The 17,120-nt window shown below is 41.5% G+C and overlaps 1 protein-coding gene across 18 annotated transcripts in view; it reads right to left on the bottom strand.

Annotated features, from left to right (window-relative positions):
• The window catches only part of LOC122558518 (adhesion G protein-coupled receptor G5-like), an 88,354-nt gene that overhangs the window by 15,120 nt on the left and 56,114 nt on the right, over positions 1-17,120 (bottom strand). For all 18 annotated transcript variants that reach the window (XM_087995985.1, XM_087995986.1, XM_087995998.1 and 15 more), the window contains 7 exons: positions 14,503-14,587; positions 12,853-13,003; positions 8,865-9,005; positions 6,783-6,902; positions 4,710-4,755; positions 4,524-4,627; positions 3,298-3,425 (listed from right to left, as the gene is read on the bottom strand). In XM_087995985.1, the coding sequence (XP_087852111.1) occupies positions 3,298-3,425; positions 4,524-4,627; positions 4,710-4,755; positions 6,783-6,902; positions 8,865-9,005; positions 12,853-13,003; positions 14,503-14,587 (775 nt within the window). The remainder of the gene's footprint in view (positions 1-3,297; positions 3,426-4,523; positions 4,628-4,709; positions 4,756-6,782; positions 6,903-8,864; positions 9,006-12,852; positions 13,004-14,502; positions 14,588-17,120) is intronic.

Genomic DNA, 17,120 nt, shown 5'->3' on the forward strand with positions numbered 1-17,120 from the left:
AATGGGTTGAATGGCCTGATTCCACACTGTTTCGATTCCATCTAAACCTTCCCTATTCATGTATCTACCCAAATTTTTTTTTAAGGTTGTAACTGTACCTGCATCCACCACTTCATCTGGCAGTTCATTCCGTGTATTTGAGATTTGAGATATCATAGGCATTACGTGAGTGCAGAGGCAAATGTGTGTATGTGGCAGGAGAACTGGAGGAAAGGTCGGTGATAGGAGAGAGAGGTAACGGAACCAACATTCAAAGGCAATGACAGTTCATGACAAAGGAAGTGTTCATGGGACAAGTGCAGAAACATTAGGTATATCCAGAAGCGATGTAAGTATGAAAAGGAGAATCATCACTTCCTGCTCCCTTTCAAAACCACAAAGGTAAAATACATGATCTGAAATTGCAGAACTCAATTTTGATTCTAGAAAACTATATAGTGTCTAATTAAAAGCTAAGCTGCTTCTTCGAGCTCACATTCCATTGGAACAGAGTCAGCAGCTGAAGGTAGAGAGGTCAGAGCGAGTGTGGGCTGGAGAATGAAAATAACAAGTGACTGGAATTTCAGGATCATAATCTTCACTGGCTGACATTTTTCTTCAACTCAGAACAAAATATTGCATGTGATTTATGCACGAGGAAAATGAGCATCTCAGAGCTCTGCAGCCTCACACCATTTAGGTGAAAAGCTTTTAAAAATGTTTTTATGCCAAAATGGACATTTCATACTTGCACACAATGTATAAAGAGAGGGCTAAGAAGAGCCAGGAAGGGACTTGAGAAGTCATTGGCAGATAGGATCAAGAATTTTTTTAGACGTATCAGGAATAAAAGAATGACTAGAGTAAGATTAGGGCCAATCAAGGATAGTAGTGGGAAGTTATGCGTGGAGTCAGAGGAGATAGGGGAAGTGATAAATGAATATGTTTCATCAGTATTCACACTGTTGTGAATAAGACAATGTTGTCGAGGAGAATACTGAGATACATACTACTAGATTAGATGGGATTGAGGTTCACAAGGAAGAGGTGTTAGCAATTCTGGAAAGTGAGAAAATAGGTAAATCACCTGGGCCAGATGGGATTTATCCTAGGATTCTCTGGGAAGCCAGGGAGGAGATTGCAGAACCTTTGGCTTTGATCTTTATGTCGCCATTGTCTACAGGAATAGTGCCAGAAGACTGGAGGATAGAAAATGTTGTCCCCTTGTTCAAGAGGTGGGGTAGAGACAACCCTGGTAATTATAGACCTGTGAGCCTTACTTCATTTATGGATAAGGTGTTGGAAAAGGTTATCAGAGATAGGATTTATAATCATCTAGAGAGGAATAAGTTGATTAGGGATAGTCAACATGGTTTTGTGAAGGGTAGGTCATGCCTCACAAACCTTATTGAGTTCTTTGAGAAGGTGACCAAACAGGTGGATGAGGGTAAAGCGATTAATGTGGTATATATCGATTTCAGTAAGGCATTTGATAAGGTTTCCCATGGAAGACTATTGCACAAAATACGGAGGCATAGGATGGAGGGTGATTTGGTGGTTTGGGCCAGAAATTGGCTAGCTGAAAGAAAGGTTAGAAAGTTGTGGTTGATGGGAGATGTTCATCCTGGAGTTCAGTTACTAGCGGTGTACTGCAAGGATCTGTTTTGGGTCCACTGCTGTTTGTCATTTTTATAAATGACCTGGATGAGGGCGTAGAAGGATGTGTTAGTAAATTTGCATATGACACTAAGTTCGGTAGAGTTGTGGACAGTGCAGAGGGTGTTGTAGGTTACAGAGGTGGGCTGAGAGGTGGAAAAGGGAGTTTAATGCAGAAAAGTGTGAAGTGATTCACTTTGGAAGGAATAACAGGAATGCAGAGTAGTGGGCTAATGGTAAGATTCTTGTTAGTGTAGATGAGCAGAGAGATCTTGGTGTCCATGTACATAGATCCCTGAAAGTTGCCACCCATTTTGATAGCGTTGTTAAGAAGGCGTATGGTGTGTTAGCTTTTATTAGTGAAGGGATTGAGTTTTGGAGCCTTGAGGTCATGCTGCAGCTGTACAAACCTCTGTTGCAGCTGCACTTGGAGTATTGCATACAGTTCTGGTCACTGCGTTATAGAGAAGATGTGGAAGCTTTGGAAAGGGTGCAGAGGAGATTTACGAGGATGTTGCCTGGTGTGGAGGGTAGGCCTTATGAGGAAAGGCTGAGGGTCTTGAGGCTGTTTTCATTAGAGAGAAGAAGGTTGAAAGGTGACTTAATTGAGACATATAAGATGATCAGAGGGTTAGATAGGGTGGACAGTGAGAGCCTTTTTCCTTGGATGGTGATGGCTAGCACGAGGGGACATAGCTTTAAATTGAGGGGAGATAGGTATAGGATAGATATCAGCGGTAGTTTCTTTACTCAGAGTAGGGGTGTGGAACAACCTGCCTACAACAGTAGAGGATTCGCCAACTTTAAAGGCATTTAAATAGTCTTTGGATAGACATATGGATGATAATGGAATAGTGTAGGTTAGATGGGCTTCAGATTGGTTTCTCAGGCTGGCGCAACATCGGGGGTCGAAGGGTCTGTACTACGCTGTAATGTTCTATGTTCTATACAACTCACCAGATCTCTGATTACTCACTTAGCCTGTTTACATCCCTTTGTTGGCTCCTTATATTCTCTTCACAAGTAACTTTCCTACCTATCTCCACACTATCAGCAAATTTAACAAACATACTTTTGATCCCTACATTCAAATAATTTATATAAATTATAAAGAGTTGCGGCCGGGGTCTTGATTTGGGGCTTGTTCTTGTTCTAGCAGGCCTACCCTTTAAAACCATACTGCACTTTCCCTTTAGTGACTCTGAGGCTGAGTCACCTGCCTCACAGGAATTTATCCCGTCTTATTTTGAAAGAAAAGTTGCCACAGCTTTTCCGTCTGTCCATCCAATGCCCCACCTTAACATCAATCCCTTCCTCCTCAACAGCCAGTGATGATAATATAACACCCTGCAATCAAAATAAAACTGTTGTCTATTGTTCCTGAGCTTTTAACTTGCACCAATGCGAAAAAGTTTTGAATAAAGGACAAGATAGATTCAGTTATGACAAGCCACCCATTGCTTCAACCAAGTTACTTCCTGCAGACAGACCCAACATTCCACTTACTTTAATGATATATAGCTCAACAAAGTGAAACATCATCTGAGGGATTGGTCTGAGAAATGTGGAAAATGATACATGATCCAACGCTATTGGAATTATTGGAAGACAATCCCATTGGTGACAATCTGATTGTATTCACTGAGCAGATGTGTGACTTACCTGAATACACAGTAAATGATTATTGTGGTGGCTGAGAAGATGGCAGAAATACCACAACCAATCTGTGAGATGTACATCAATGAAATCAAAACTTTCTCATCCACGGTGTTGTTGGTATTACTGAAGTCCTTTGGGAAATGAAGGCATAGACCACAATGAGTAAGAGTTAAATCCTGTCTCACCCAGAATAAATAGCCTGTCTCTTGTACCAGTTCAAAACACTGGGATTAAGCTACTTGATTAGTAGGATCAGCTCAAATGCAAGTAACTGTACATTGAAAGAAACTTTTGTTAGTGTGTGTAGAATCCTGGTGAGGCTGCACTTGAAATGCTAGGTTAGAAATGGAGCCATTCTCCAAGTCCTCTTCTGGGATAACTCCTACAGAGGAATCTAGATTCAACTGGGGCAATGGTTGTCGACACTTGGGCTAGCCCACTCACAACCAGCCAAAGGCTGTCCTAGTAATCTCATCAGGTTATGTCTCCTAAACACAGGTTCACAGCAAATTTAAATTCTGTTTCAGGTCCGACATGTGACTGGATGCCTGAAGGTTATTGCAAGTGGTACCATGCATTATTGAGGTTCACCGTTAGTAAACTTTATCCCTTTCTGACTTTGGCTAGGAAAACCTCTGGCTTTTTTCTCAGAGCAGCATGTACAGCTGTGAGGCTCTGATGTCCCTGCCACCTGAATTAGGTGCAGATGCTGGTTCCAGTGTTGACATGGCCCTGTGTCCAGTGTAAAGCCGTGGGCAGAAGTTGCATTGTACTTCACGTCCAGTGGCACAACTGCATTGAAGAGTATCCTCTTGGATATTGTGCAATTTCAGCTGCTACGTCCTCAAAACCCATCGATGAGAGAGAGAGAATTGAAAACTGAGTAGCTCAGTTAATGTCAGTCCTTGGGCTCTGAGTAGGGATAGTCAGAAATCTCGACAAGTTTGCACTGAAACTCTGGCAAAGCAGTAGGCAGGGAAGACTGTGAAGGAAGGTTGAAAAGTCTGTAGAAGATGACAATGCGAAATAAAGGAAATATTTTGAGGAGATTCAGTGAAAAGAGTGAGTTGCCTATTGGCAACGACTAACACACAGTCAAGAAGTGTGGTGCTGGAAAAGCACAGCCTTTCAGGCAGCATCTGAGGAGCAGGAGAGTCGACATTTCAAGCATAAGCTCTTCATCAGGAATGACAGATCTCTCAGACAAAAGACATCAGTCCAAAACTTACCAGTAACACAGCAAAGTAGGAGAGATGGTCACACTGACATATGGTATGGCCATCCTGAACTGTTGTTTTACAACCAGTAGAATCCCAATGACCTGTTGAGTTGTCTGTAACATAAGGTTTGTCTAAAATTAGAGAATTGGTTTTTTCTAATATTAACTGTAATAGTTTGACAAGTCTTTTACTTACCATCTTCATTTTCAGACCAGAAGACACAATGTTGAGAGAAGTTATTCTGAAATTCAAAAATAAATTGAAATGTTTTGTTTGGCTAGTTGGTGTTTCACTACAAATCTATTGAAATGCCTATTAAACTACAGGTATACCACAAACAGAGACCAGTGTTTGTATATGACAATGCTTAACCTAAGATTGATTTAGACTGTGATTGCACCTCACATTTGGATTATAACAATTAAACTGTGCATTTACACATCCGGGCACAAATGTTCCCTTGGTTAGCCATTATTTAATGTTTGAACACCCCCAGTAATAAAGGAACCGTTGTCATAACATTCAAATGATTGAAAGTGAATTTAGATGGTCCTCAGGAAATTGAGAGACTTTCTTAACATGTGGCTTTTACAGGGTTGGAGTTCTATTGTGGAGCCTATAAAGTGGAGTTAAACCAATGACTCGGGTGGCCTCATTTTTTGCTGGATTCTTGTTGCACACCTAAAACTGGCTCACATCAATGTACAAGTGGGAGCATGTCTGCATCCTCAGTGACGTGCCTTAGTGGGTATCAACACAGCCCTTGAGGTGTGCAGGAGGTAAACCAGGAGAAGTTCCAGAAGATCGCTATCAATAGCCTTGGTGTAAGATTGAGGCAGTCACCAACATGAAGGTGAGTGAACTGGATAGCCCTCGACAATGGGTGCAGATATCACAATGTGATGATTAATTTGGTTAATGTGCTAATTAGCACACACATACAGGCTTAGGAAGACAGTTCCTTTGGTGCTGTGATTTACCCCCACCTCAGGGCCAGGAGGCCCCAGTACAAGTCCCACCTGCTCCAAAACTATGTCATATTATATCGGAATAGGTTGGTGAGGAAAATACCTACAGGGTGGTCAAGCTCCCGGCCGAAAGATTAACATGAATTTAAATTTAAACTGCAACATGTGAGCAGGTCAGCTTATGCATCCATGTAAGAAGGGAGTGTGTACTTAAAGAAATTAACCAGAACAGATGGAATAATGCTCACATTTGTGTGATGTGAACATTGTCTTAAAACTTGTCTGTGCTACTTAAAACCAACTTGAAACTTTCAAAGAGAAGGAGCACTCCACCCAGACATGATGCAGGAGTTGGTGGTAGAAGAGACTTCAGGAGCGAGGAATACATTTGATGTAATAGGACAGAAGGGATGTACAAAGTTTCTCAGATGTTCAGAAACCACTTGAGCGTAGTATAATTGTCACAACTCATCAATAAAAAACAACCAACAGCTGCCATGTGAGTAGCTGACGATCCTTTTAATGAGCTCGGGTGTGGGGTCCTTCCTGAAGCTGTCTGTATTTAAGAGATAACTAGAGGGTTTTATTTTAAAATGGCAGCGCTGATGTGAGAGCTGCTTGATTCACTGACTGCTATCCACCGCAAACTCCAGCAGATACTCATAGCTGAAAAAATAAACCAATATCTCCAAAACAGAGTGGCACAGTGGCTCATTGATTAGCACTGCTGCATCACAGCACCAGGGACACAGGTTTGATTCCACCCTTGAGCGTCTGTGGAGTTTGCATCTTCTCCCCATGTCTGAGTGGGTTTCTGAAGGTGCTCCGATTTCCCCCCACAGTCTAAAGTTGTGCAGGTCAGGTGGATTGGCCATGCTCAATCCCATAGTGTCCAGGGATGTGTAGGTTTGGTGGATTAGCCATGGGAAATGCCGGTATTCCGAGTTAAGATAGGATACTGGGTATAGGTGGGATGTTCTTTGGACAGTCAGCATGGACTTGATAGACTGAATGGCCTGCTTCCACACTGTAAGGATTCTATGATTCCATGAGCGATAAGAAGTAGAATTTCAAAGCTTAGATTGCTTAAATCAGATGAACAAAGAACTTTACTTTATACTTTACACAGGGTGATAAATGTTCTGTCAGTTCTGAGCCATTTAAAATTGAACAAAAACATATGTAGAAAACCGAATAGGTTGTTATAATGTCAATTTGGGGACAAAAAGGATAAAATTCAATCAACATAACAGTCTCCTCATTCCTCAAAATTCTTGGGAATTACTGAAGATTTTCTTACCAGCATTTTTGACTTATGATTAATTGTAATATTCACATACTCAGTGAGGTTATGAATGCTTGTGTTTCCTACAGCAACTTCAATCACGTTATTGTTTAAGATAGTACTGTTTTTTTCGTCCTGTGGAGAAAGAAGCCAGGAGAACTGTCAGCAATGTACTGCAATGTGTACTGCACTTTAGGTATTTTAAACAGTTCAAGTGTAAGTAACTAGGGCCAAACTAGTGTTAGGGTCCACACACAGGGTTTCACCTCGTGTGGGCATTCCTTAATAGTCTAATAGGATGGAATCCTGTCCCTCCTGTGGAACACAAAGTGATAACAAAGGACTTTAATGGACAGGGTAGTGAGATGAAGTCAAAGAGACTCTGAAACACAGGACTGTTCATATTCCATGGCTTTCAGAGCTGGACAGGTAATTTGCAAATGTTATATTATCTGAAGCTAACTGCACTGACTTCAGAGATTCAGAAACCAGGGGGATCTTATGTTATGGATCCAGGGAGAGCTTACCAACTAACAATGTTCCCTGTAACCCAGAAGGTGCATTGGCACCTGTATCTCTGAAAGTCAGAGGTAATGTCAAAGGGCACACGATGGGAACATTTCAATGGCATCTTCCTAACCCACAACCTCCAACACCAAGAAGGGCAAGGGGAACAGATGCGTAGGAACACCAGCACCTGCCAGTTCTCCTCCGAGCCACACACCATCCTGACATGAAACTATCTTGACATTCCATCATTGTCACTGGGTGAACATTCCTGAACTCTCTTCCTAACAGCACTGTGGTTGTGTTGAGTTCACAAGGACAGCAATGATTCAAGAAGGCAGCTCACCACCACCTTTTACCAGGGAAATTAAAGATGGGCAATAAATGCTGGCCCAGTCAGTGATTCTCACATCCAACTGGGGATGAAATTATGCAATGTATTTGTTGGATCTCTGTACATTTTGTACAGCGATAGGAATTAGGATGTAGAACAGACCCAGGTCATTGTACTCCTTCGAGTCTGCTCTGTCATTCTGTATGATCATGGTTGTTGTCTCAACTCCACTTTTCTGTCTGACTACCATAACCCTAGACTCCCTTGTTGATCAGAAATCTATTCACTGCTGCCTTGAGCAAAATCAATGACTGAGCCTCCTGTGTTTTCTAAGGAAAAGAATTCCGTGGACTCACGGCTCTCCAAGAGGAAAACAAAGCCTTCCACATCTCAGTTTTAAAAGGATGGACTCCTGTTATCAAACTGTGGCCCATTACTCTTTTGTCCTTGACAAAAGTATCCATCCATCCATCCTATCAAGTCCCCTTTAGCGAGAGTTGAGGAAGTTACAGAGATAGGGAGGCTTGTAGGTTCTGGAGGAGTGTACATTGATCTAGAGGTTCGGAAAGGCTGGAGAATGCTACAGTGCTAGGAAGGATTGTCGGGACTGGAGGAGGTTACAGAGATAAGACCATAAATTCATCAGGTGAAGGAGGAGAAGTTGTCCATTCAGCCCATCATATCTGTTCCACCATTCAATGAGATCTTGGCTGCTCTGCTAATCCTTACTGCCATTTTCCTGCCTTTAGCCCATAACCCTTGATTCCTTACAGTGTGCAAGTAGGCCATTCAGCCATCAAGTCCACACTGACTGTTCGAAGAACATCCCACCCAGACCAAGCCTCCTATCTTAACCCGGTAATCGGTCTATTTCAGCCTTGAATACACTTCAAACATACAGACTACCTCCCTTATTCCTAAAAGTGAATAAAAGGGATTAAGATTAGGGTTAGATGGCAATTACTTTGCCCAGTTAATTGTGACACACAACAGTTAGTCATAGACCGAAGGGTTTGTTTCCATGCTGTACATCTCTATGACTCTATGATTCTATTAATGTTGACTTTGCCAGCAAAGGAGTTTGCAAAATACAATTCAGAAAAAATGCGTGAGCTGTTAGTGGCCTGTTCACTACTCCCCAGTTGATCGAATGTAGCCTTCCTTGTGTTATGAGAAGTTCCTTTCTACTTTCTCCTTTTTGAATTGAAGTGGTGGGAGGTGCATACAGACATCAGTGCAGAATTGAAGCACTTTACCTCAAACAGTGCTGTATCATTGAATAATGAAAAAGTGATGCTCGAGAAATCGTTCTGCTGCTCCATTGATTTCCTGAACAATTCCTCTGGGAGGACAACCTCAATGTCAACATTTTGTTCTTGAGTGGTTCTTTCACCGACCTGCACAACAAAATAAATAACTATTTCACATTTCTGTTCATCAATCATAATTTATAGATAAGGTTCATTTGGAATGGCACATGCATGAAAATCAGATACTAAAACACTGAAAAAAAAAGGATAATTTCTAATTAGAATTATTGTTTGGGTAATTTAACCTTTAGGTGAGGTAGTGTATTCTTTTGGGCCTGTTCAGTTGACCCTTTGGGAGAAGTAAGTAACCTTTTCAAAACTTTAATTGTTCATTGAATTGTTCAAAGTAGACATGAGTAATCATGAAATGTCGATGAAAACGCTGGAACTATCAAAGCTGTCATGGTATATAACTCTCCTGCTCTGTAAAGTTTGGAAAATTGTCTGCAATGTTTAAGAAAATGGTATTTCCAATCCATCAAAGCAGGAAGCTGTGCTTTTTCTAGTTATGGGGATAGAAAGAATAGAATAAAATAAAACAATGAGTAATAGGACAATTGTATGCTTATAGTATTGTTAAAAAAAAAACAAGCCTACTTTAGAAAGCATAGAGGAAATCTGAGAAAGGGAATAAGAGAGGAAATGAACAAGAATGAGAATAAATTAACAGCTAACACATTAGTAATGAAATGGAAGTTAAAAGAAGGATAGGGCTTATTCGAGAACAAAAAGGAAATTTTCCTTTTTGCAACAGTAGCTCTGTAACGTACTATACCACATGGCATATGTCTTCACTACAGGATTAGATGCTGCTAATGTAGCAGTAAAAGGGGAGACAGTGGGAATAATGAATAGAATAAAAGCAGAGATGAATTTCTTAAATATGGCTTGAAAGAAATCAAAGAAAGAAAGCTCACCTAGTCCAAGGGTTTATCAACCTAGATATTTTCTAATCAACTTGTCCAGAGATGTTTTTACACACCTTTTAAATGTTGTAACTGTACTCAGATCCACCACTTCCTCTGGATGGTCATTCCACACATGAACCATTCTCTGTGTAAAAGCATTGCCCCTCACATACTTTTAAAATATTACTGCTCTCACACTAAAAATAGATCCTCTAGTCTTGAAATTGTCCACTCCGGGGTAAAAGACACCTGCCATTTACCTCACCTATGGCCCTCATGATTTTATAAACCTCTATAAGGTCACCTCTCAACCTCCTATACTCCTCCAGTGAAAAAAAGACCCTGCCGATGCAGCCTCTCCTTAGAACCCATGCCCTCCACTCCCAGCAACATCCTGGTAAATGTTTTACATAGGAACATCAGAAGATAGGAACGGGGAGCAGCAGTAGGCCATCTGGCCCTCCCAGCCTGGTCCTCTATTCAATAAGATCCTCTGCTCCACTCACCTGCCCTCTCACCACAACCCTTAATTCCTTCATGGTTAAAACAAATATCGATCTTAGCTTTAAAAATGTTTACTGAAGTAGCGTCAACTATTTCATTGGGCAGAGAATTTCATAGATTTACAACCCTCTGGGTGAAGAATCTCCTTCTCAATTCAGTCCTAAATCTGCTTCCTCTAATTTTGAAGCTATGCCCTCTTGTCCTAGTTTAATCTGCCAGTGGAAACATCCTCTCTACTTCGATCTTATCTATTCCTTCATAATTTTATGTTTCTTTAAGACTCCCCCTCCCCAATTTCTTCAAAATTCCAATGAATATAATCCCAGTCTACTCGGTCTTTCCTCATATGTCAACCCACTTAACTCCAACCTAGTGAACCCCTCTGCACCCCCTCCAGTGTCAGTACATTCTTTCTCAAGGAAGGAGACCAAAACTGCACACAGTACTCCAGGTGTGGCCTCACCAGTACCCAGTACAGCTGCAATATAACCTCCCTGCTTTTAAACTCAGCCCCTTTAGCAATGAAAGACAACATTCCATTTGCCTTCCTAATTACCTTTTGTACCTGCAGACCAACCTTCTGTGATTCATGCACAAGGACAACCAGGTCCTGCTGCACAGCAGCATACTGCAACATTTTACCATTCAAGTAATAGTCCCTTCGGGAATTGGTTTAGTTCAGTTGCCTAGATCGTTGGTTTACAGAGCAGTGTGGGTTCAATTCCCATCACTGGTTTAAGGTTACCATAATGGATTCTCCTTTTCAACCTCTTCCCTTGCCCGAGGCCTGGTGGCCCTCAGGTTAAGTCACCACTAGTTGCTTCTCTCTCTAATGAGACAGCAGCCCCTATGATCTCATAAGACTATGGCAACATAACAACAATAGTCCTTTTTACCGTTACTCCTACCAAAATGGATGACTTCACATTTATTACCATTGTGTTCCATCCGACAGACTTTTGCCCACTCACTTAAAGTATCTATGTTTCTCTGCCAAGTTTCACAGTCTTCTGCACGCTTTGCTCTGCCAATCATCTGCAAACTTTGACACACTGCACGTGGTCCCCAACTCCAATCATCACATAAATTATGTGGTCCCAACATTGATCCCTGAGGCACACCACTAGTTACTGATTGCCAACCAGTAAAGCACTCATTTAGCAAAGTCAAAAAGTGTGGTGCTGCAAAAATGCAGCCGGTCAGGCAGCGTCCAAGCGACAGTAGAGTCAATGCTTCGAGCGTACGCTCTTCATCATTCCTGAAACGTCGACTCTCCTGCTCCTCAGATGCTGCCTGACTGGCTGTGCTTTGCAAATGCCACACGTTTTGACTCTGATCTCCAGCATCTGCAGTCCTTGCTTTCTCCTAGCACTCATTTATCCCCACTCTTTGCTACCTGTTGGTCAATCAATCCCCTATCCGTGCCAATACTTTACCCGTAACACTATGTAGCTTTATCTTATGCATTTTCTGAACCTGCTCCGGCTTGATATTACTTTTTATTCTATTTTAGCTGAACTTTGTTAATTCAGTTACTGTGCCAGTTAAAGGTCAATTTTACAGATCTTCCCTGAATTCAAATAAACTTTTTTTTGTTTCTCAACATTACTTGAAGATAAAGAGAAAGTTAACGTTCTGAGGCAAGCATGATTCTTCCTTGGAATTTATTCCTTCAGCATTCCAAAGAAGGCTCATACTGGACTTGAAATGTTTACACTGTTTCTTTCTCCACAGATGCTGCCAGACTTGCTGGGTTTCTCCAGCATTTTCTGTATATCTTTCAGATTTCGAGCATTGGCAGTGTTGGGTTTTTCATTGCTTTGGGGTGAATGGTTGATGTCTGAGGTTGCGCTATCCACTGGATCATGTATCACAATAGGCCTAATTGTATCTCTTTCTCCCATTTTTATATAACTTAATATAAGCTTATCCCTGTATCAGTGTGTACTAAGTTTGGTTTCATATTTAATCAATTACCCTACCCAATTCCCAGAGGCAGCCTGTATTCCTTGCTGCTGATGTATGCAGTTAGAGGCCTAAAAACATGAAGAGCGCATTTATTCCCAAGCAGAGTGAGGCAACTCACAAACAAGAACAGAAAATGCTGGAGAAACTCAGCAAGTCTGGCAGCAGCATCTGTGGGAAGAAAGCAGAATTAATGTTTCAAGTCTCGTATCTCTTCATCAGACTTCAGTTTCTGGTTTGGTTTCAGACCTCCAGTGCCCACAGTTCTTTATTTTAGTTTAAGGTGAGGCTAGTATATTTGAGATGAATATTTAATTTAAATCTCATTCAATTCCTTTTATGTTCATCAATATATATTAGTACTTAAAACATATTGAGATAAAAATCTAGCCTCAAATATGAACTTTGAAAATTATAAATATATAGGATGCCACGTCAGATTTGATGTTACAAGGCAAACATTTCTGTGCACGTTGAAAAATCAGGTCAGAGATGCTATGTTGTCTGTACCTGTAGTTGTAGCTTTGCTAGGCACAGAGTTAGTGAAAATTACTTACCCATGAAGAATTGGCAACAAGTGTTATTCCTTTAAAACTTGAGTTGGTTAATTTTCTACAATAAGCTTTATATCTTGAGTGTATTTGTGTGATACTGTCTTTGTCAGAAGCTTCACAATTAGCTGTGGCTCTTATACATCTCCTTTGTAATCTGTAACAAGAGATTTTAAAATACACAAGATGAGTAATGTAGATAGTAAAGTAAGCGATTATCAGCTAATTGAAGTGGTTAGACGCTGGGATGCAGCCTTGTGGATCCAGCCGGATACAGTCTTGGGAGAAGAGATTGAGCAGCTGGATGGTGGACTGCTGCTGAGATATTCGAAGGTTATGAGGTTGTTTCTTGATCATTATTGCAGGCCAAAGAAAATGAAAGAAAGCTTCCAGGCTGAATAAGAGCTGTGTTTGAGGGAAATCAAAGGTGAGATCCTGGGAGGAAAATGTCTCTTCCTTATGAGAAAAAGTCAGAGTTTAAGGGATGTTTGTAATACCAATTACTACTGACCGAGGGGGCTGCTGAGCAGTTTGTGGGATCTGTCTTCACTGTGGTTGTCACTAGCTGTGCACTTTTCAGTCTTTGGCCTACAATAATGGCCTGAACTTCATTACACTTGTTAATATCCCCCAATAGGGTTCAACTCTAGTGGAATCAGATATAGCATTCTGTGTCGTAAATGTTATAATCTCAACCAAAGATCACATTGGGTAATTTAGCATGACCAATTCACCTAATCAGGGGAAACCCACAGAGAGAATGTGCAAGCTCCACACAGACAGTTGCCCAAAGCTGGTATTAAACCCTGGTCCCTAGCATTGTGAGCCTTCAGTGCTAAACACTGAGCCAACATGCCATCCGAATATCTATCAGGTTAATGAATGTGCTGAGCTTAGCTTACCTGGCCTCCATGTGACTCCAGACCCACAGAAATGTGGTTGACTCTCAGCTGTCTTCTCAGTACTAGTTAGGGATGGGTAATAAATATTGGCCCAGTCAGTGATAGCAATGTGAATTTATGGATTTAAAAAAGAAATCCCTTGATGTTTATAATCTCTCAACCTGAGCCTTGAACAAACGCAACAGCCGAACCTCCACAGCCCTCTGGAGAAGGAATTCCTCATCTCAATGCGAATGGTTCCACAACAATGGTTCCACACCAACAACACATGTACAAAAATCAACGATGTTCACAATTAGATCCTTAAAGCCAGATTTTTATTGAATTGGAATTTACCATCTGCTGTAGTGAGATTTGAACCCAGGACTTCAGAACAGTACCTGGGTCTTTGGATTAATCACTTAGCGATAGCACCACTAGACATTCAGCCTCCCCTCAATGATCCGTATTCTAGAAGTTTAGGCAAAAAGCTGATAAAAACAGAATACATCATTTTAACAGCATCATGAAGATAGTAAGGATTGCTGATGCTGGAAGCCAGAGTCAGTAGATGTGGAGCTGGAAAAGCACAGCAGGTCAGACAACTTCCGAGGGGCAGGAAGGCCCATGTTTTGGGCTGAAACCCTTCATCAGGTCTGTTCTGCTCTAATTCCAATTCAATCAACTAATCAATTATAAACCCAGGCCTTTTCCCGATCCTGATCCTGATCCTGATCCATGTTCTGCGCTGAAAATATCAACCACATACACTTACTTGTTCTTAATGTTCTTTGCCTGTAGATTGCATGTTGTAGTTAGATTCTGGACAAATGCCTCACATTTATCTGATGTTAGAGTTTCTGAAATGAAATGATAAAAGAATATTGACTGAGTCTCTTAAACGTAATTAGTGCTCTCTCTTTTTTAAATTCCATCATGCTTCTCGATGTTAACAGTGGTTAAACAAGTCAGTGTTTTTAAATAAAACATGGATCGATGGTTTAAAGAGCTGTGTCCAACTACTCATGAGATGAAATGTCAAGTTGGAGCCTACTAACCATTTCTTAAAAGCAGTTTATTATTATATATCAGCCTGGAAATTGGATGGTAGAGTGAGGAGGGATGTAATCCAGACCAGGTAACATAATGAGGGGCAGGTTATTTCAGACTGACATGAGGAATTCCTTCTCCAGGGGACTGTGGAGGCTCAGATTGAGAGATTATAAACATCAAGGGATTTCTATTCTAAATCCATAAATTCACTTTGCTATAACTGACTGGGCCAATATTTATTACCCATCCTGAACTGCCCTAGTACTGAGAAGACAGCTGTGGGTCTGGAGTCACATGGAGGCCAGATAAACTAAGCTCAGCATATTCATTAACCTGATGGATACTGGGTGGCACATTGTCTCAGTGGTTAGCAATGCTGGCTGACAGTGCTAGGGACCCGGGTTCAATCCCAGCCTTGGCCAACAGTTTGTGTGGAGTTTGCACATTCTCTCCATGAGCTTCCTCCCACAGTCCAAAGATGTACAGGTTATTTGAATTGGCCATGCTAAATTTCTCATAGCGTTCAGGGATGTGTAGGTTAGGTGCATAAATCAGGGGTAAATGTAGAGTATTAGGTTTGGGTGGGATACTCTTTGAAAGGTCAGTGTGGACTTGTTGGGCCGAAGGGCCTGTTTCCACACTGTAGGGATTCTATGATTATACCTGACCAGCAATGATTTCAAAGTCACCAGTAGACTAACACAATTGCAATATTTAAAAGGCATCTGGATGGGTACAGGCCAGGTGCGAATAGATTGGTTTGGACCGAAGGGTCTGTTTCCGTGTTGTATGACTCCAGATTTTGATTCAAAGCCCAATTACATATTCCCAGGGTGGGATTCGAGCTCACATCCTCAGGATATTAGTTTGGAACTCTCAGTTATGAGCTCACTGACATGACCACCGCTCATACAGAGACTGCAGGAAAATGTTGCTGAAGTGGAAGATCAGACGTGGTCTCAGTAAATGGTGGCATGGGCTGGTGAATGAGACTCACCTTCCCCTGTTTGTTTGTTTTTAAGTAGACATCCATTTCCCTGGAGCTCTGCTGTTCTCCTGCCAGAATTCCCAGGATAAATGGGGTTTCAGGATCAATACAGGTTGCAGATTTCTGCACAGCCAGTACAGGGCAAGAGGAAGTGTGATTTGGATAAGTTCCTCAATTATCCCCTTCTCAAAACACAAAAAAAAGTACATCTGACATCACCTAGTTCCAAGATGAGGTGTTTGATTAAAAACCAGACATTTGGTCCATCTTAATTCATGACATCAAACCATGTCAAGTTCCATTGACAGCACAGAAACAGCCCAACTGGTCAGTACCAGTGTTTATATGAGTATCCTCCTACCTTCCTCACCCAACCACATCAATATAACTTCCCATTTCTTTCTCTCTGATGTGTTGATCCAGCTTCACCTTCTTGAGGGTAATGGGTCGGGCAACAAATGCTGCCCTTCCTGGGGGGTGGGAGTATTAGGACCCGTGCCTTGTTTGACATCTATCAAAGGCCAGACCACAGGTACACGAACCTCAAAGTGTACACATGAAGGCTGAAACCTGGTGCTGCTCTCAGTAATGGGAAACCTGTCTGTGAGGATAAATATGTCAGGGCATTTTTGCCTAGTCTGTGGGACAGCTGTCACAATTTTGGCACTAGCCGCCAGATATTAGTAAGGAGGACTTTGCAGGTTCAACAGGGCTGTGTTTGCCTTTGTTGTTCCCAGTACCTAGGTCAATGCCAGGTGGTCCAGCTGTTTCCATTCTATTTTTTTGTTTCTACCAGTTGGTACAACCAAGTAGCTGGCTACACAATTACAGAGGGCAGTTAAGAGTCAATCACATTGCTGTTGGTCTGGAGTCACATGTCAGCCAGACCAGGTGATGATGGTAGCCATCCTTCCCTGACGGGCATTAGTGAGTAGGATGGTTATTTTCCTGACAATCAATGATGGACAACATGGTCATTGGATTCAAACCCAGGTCCCCAGAACATTACCTGGGTCTCTGTGATAGTCTCGGGAGAGAACCACTCTGTCATTGCCACCCAGCTAAACAGCTGAAACCTCACTACAGGCACTTAAATAGATGGACTCAGTCGTCATTTCAATGATCCAGATGTTGTGTTTAATCTGCAATTCTGTCCATGTAAATTTAAATGTAAAAGATCTGAAAACTCTATTTGAGGATGAACAGAAGACATATTCTGGCCAATATTTATCTTACGTCCAATGACATTGAAACTCAGCTCAAATCGCCCAACTATTCTCTAATCATGGAGCCTTGATGTACAAACATCGGCTGTCATGTTTAAGAAAGACTAAACATTCAAAGAATATCAC

This window comes from Chiloscyllium plagiosum, unplaced genomic scaffold, assembly GCF_037043375.1.
Source record: "Chiloscyllium plagiosum isolate Xiang-an unplaced genomic scaffold, Cpla_swu_hap1 HiC_scaffold_17, whole genome shotgun sequence".
NCBI lineage: Eukaryota > Metazoa > Chordata > Chondrichthyes > Orectolobiformes > Hemiscylliidae > Chiloscyllium > Chiloscyllium plagiosum.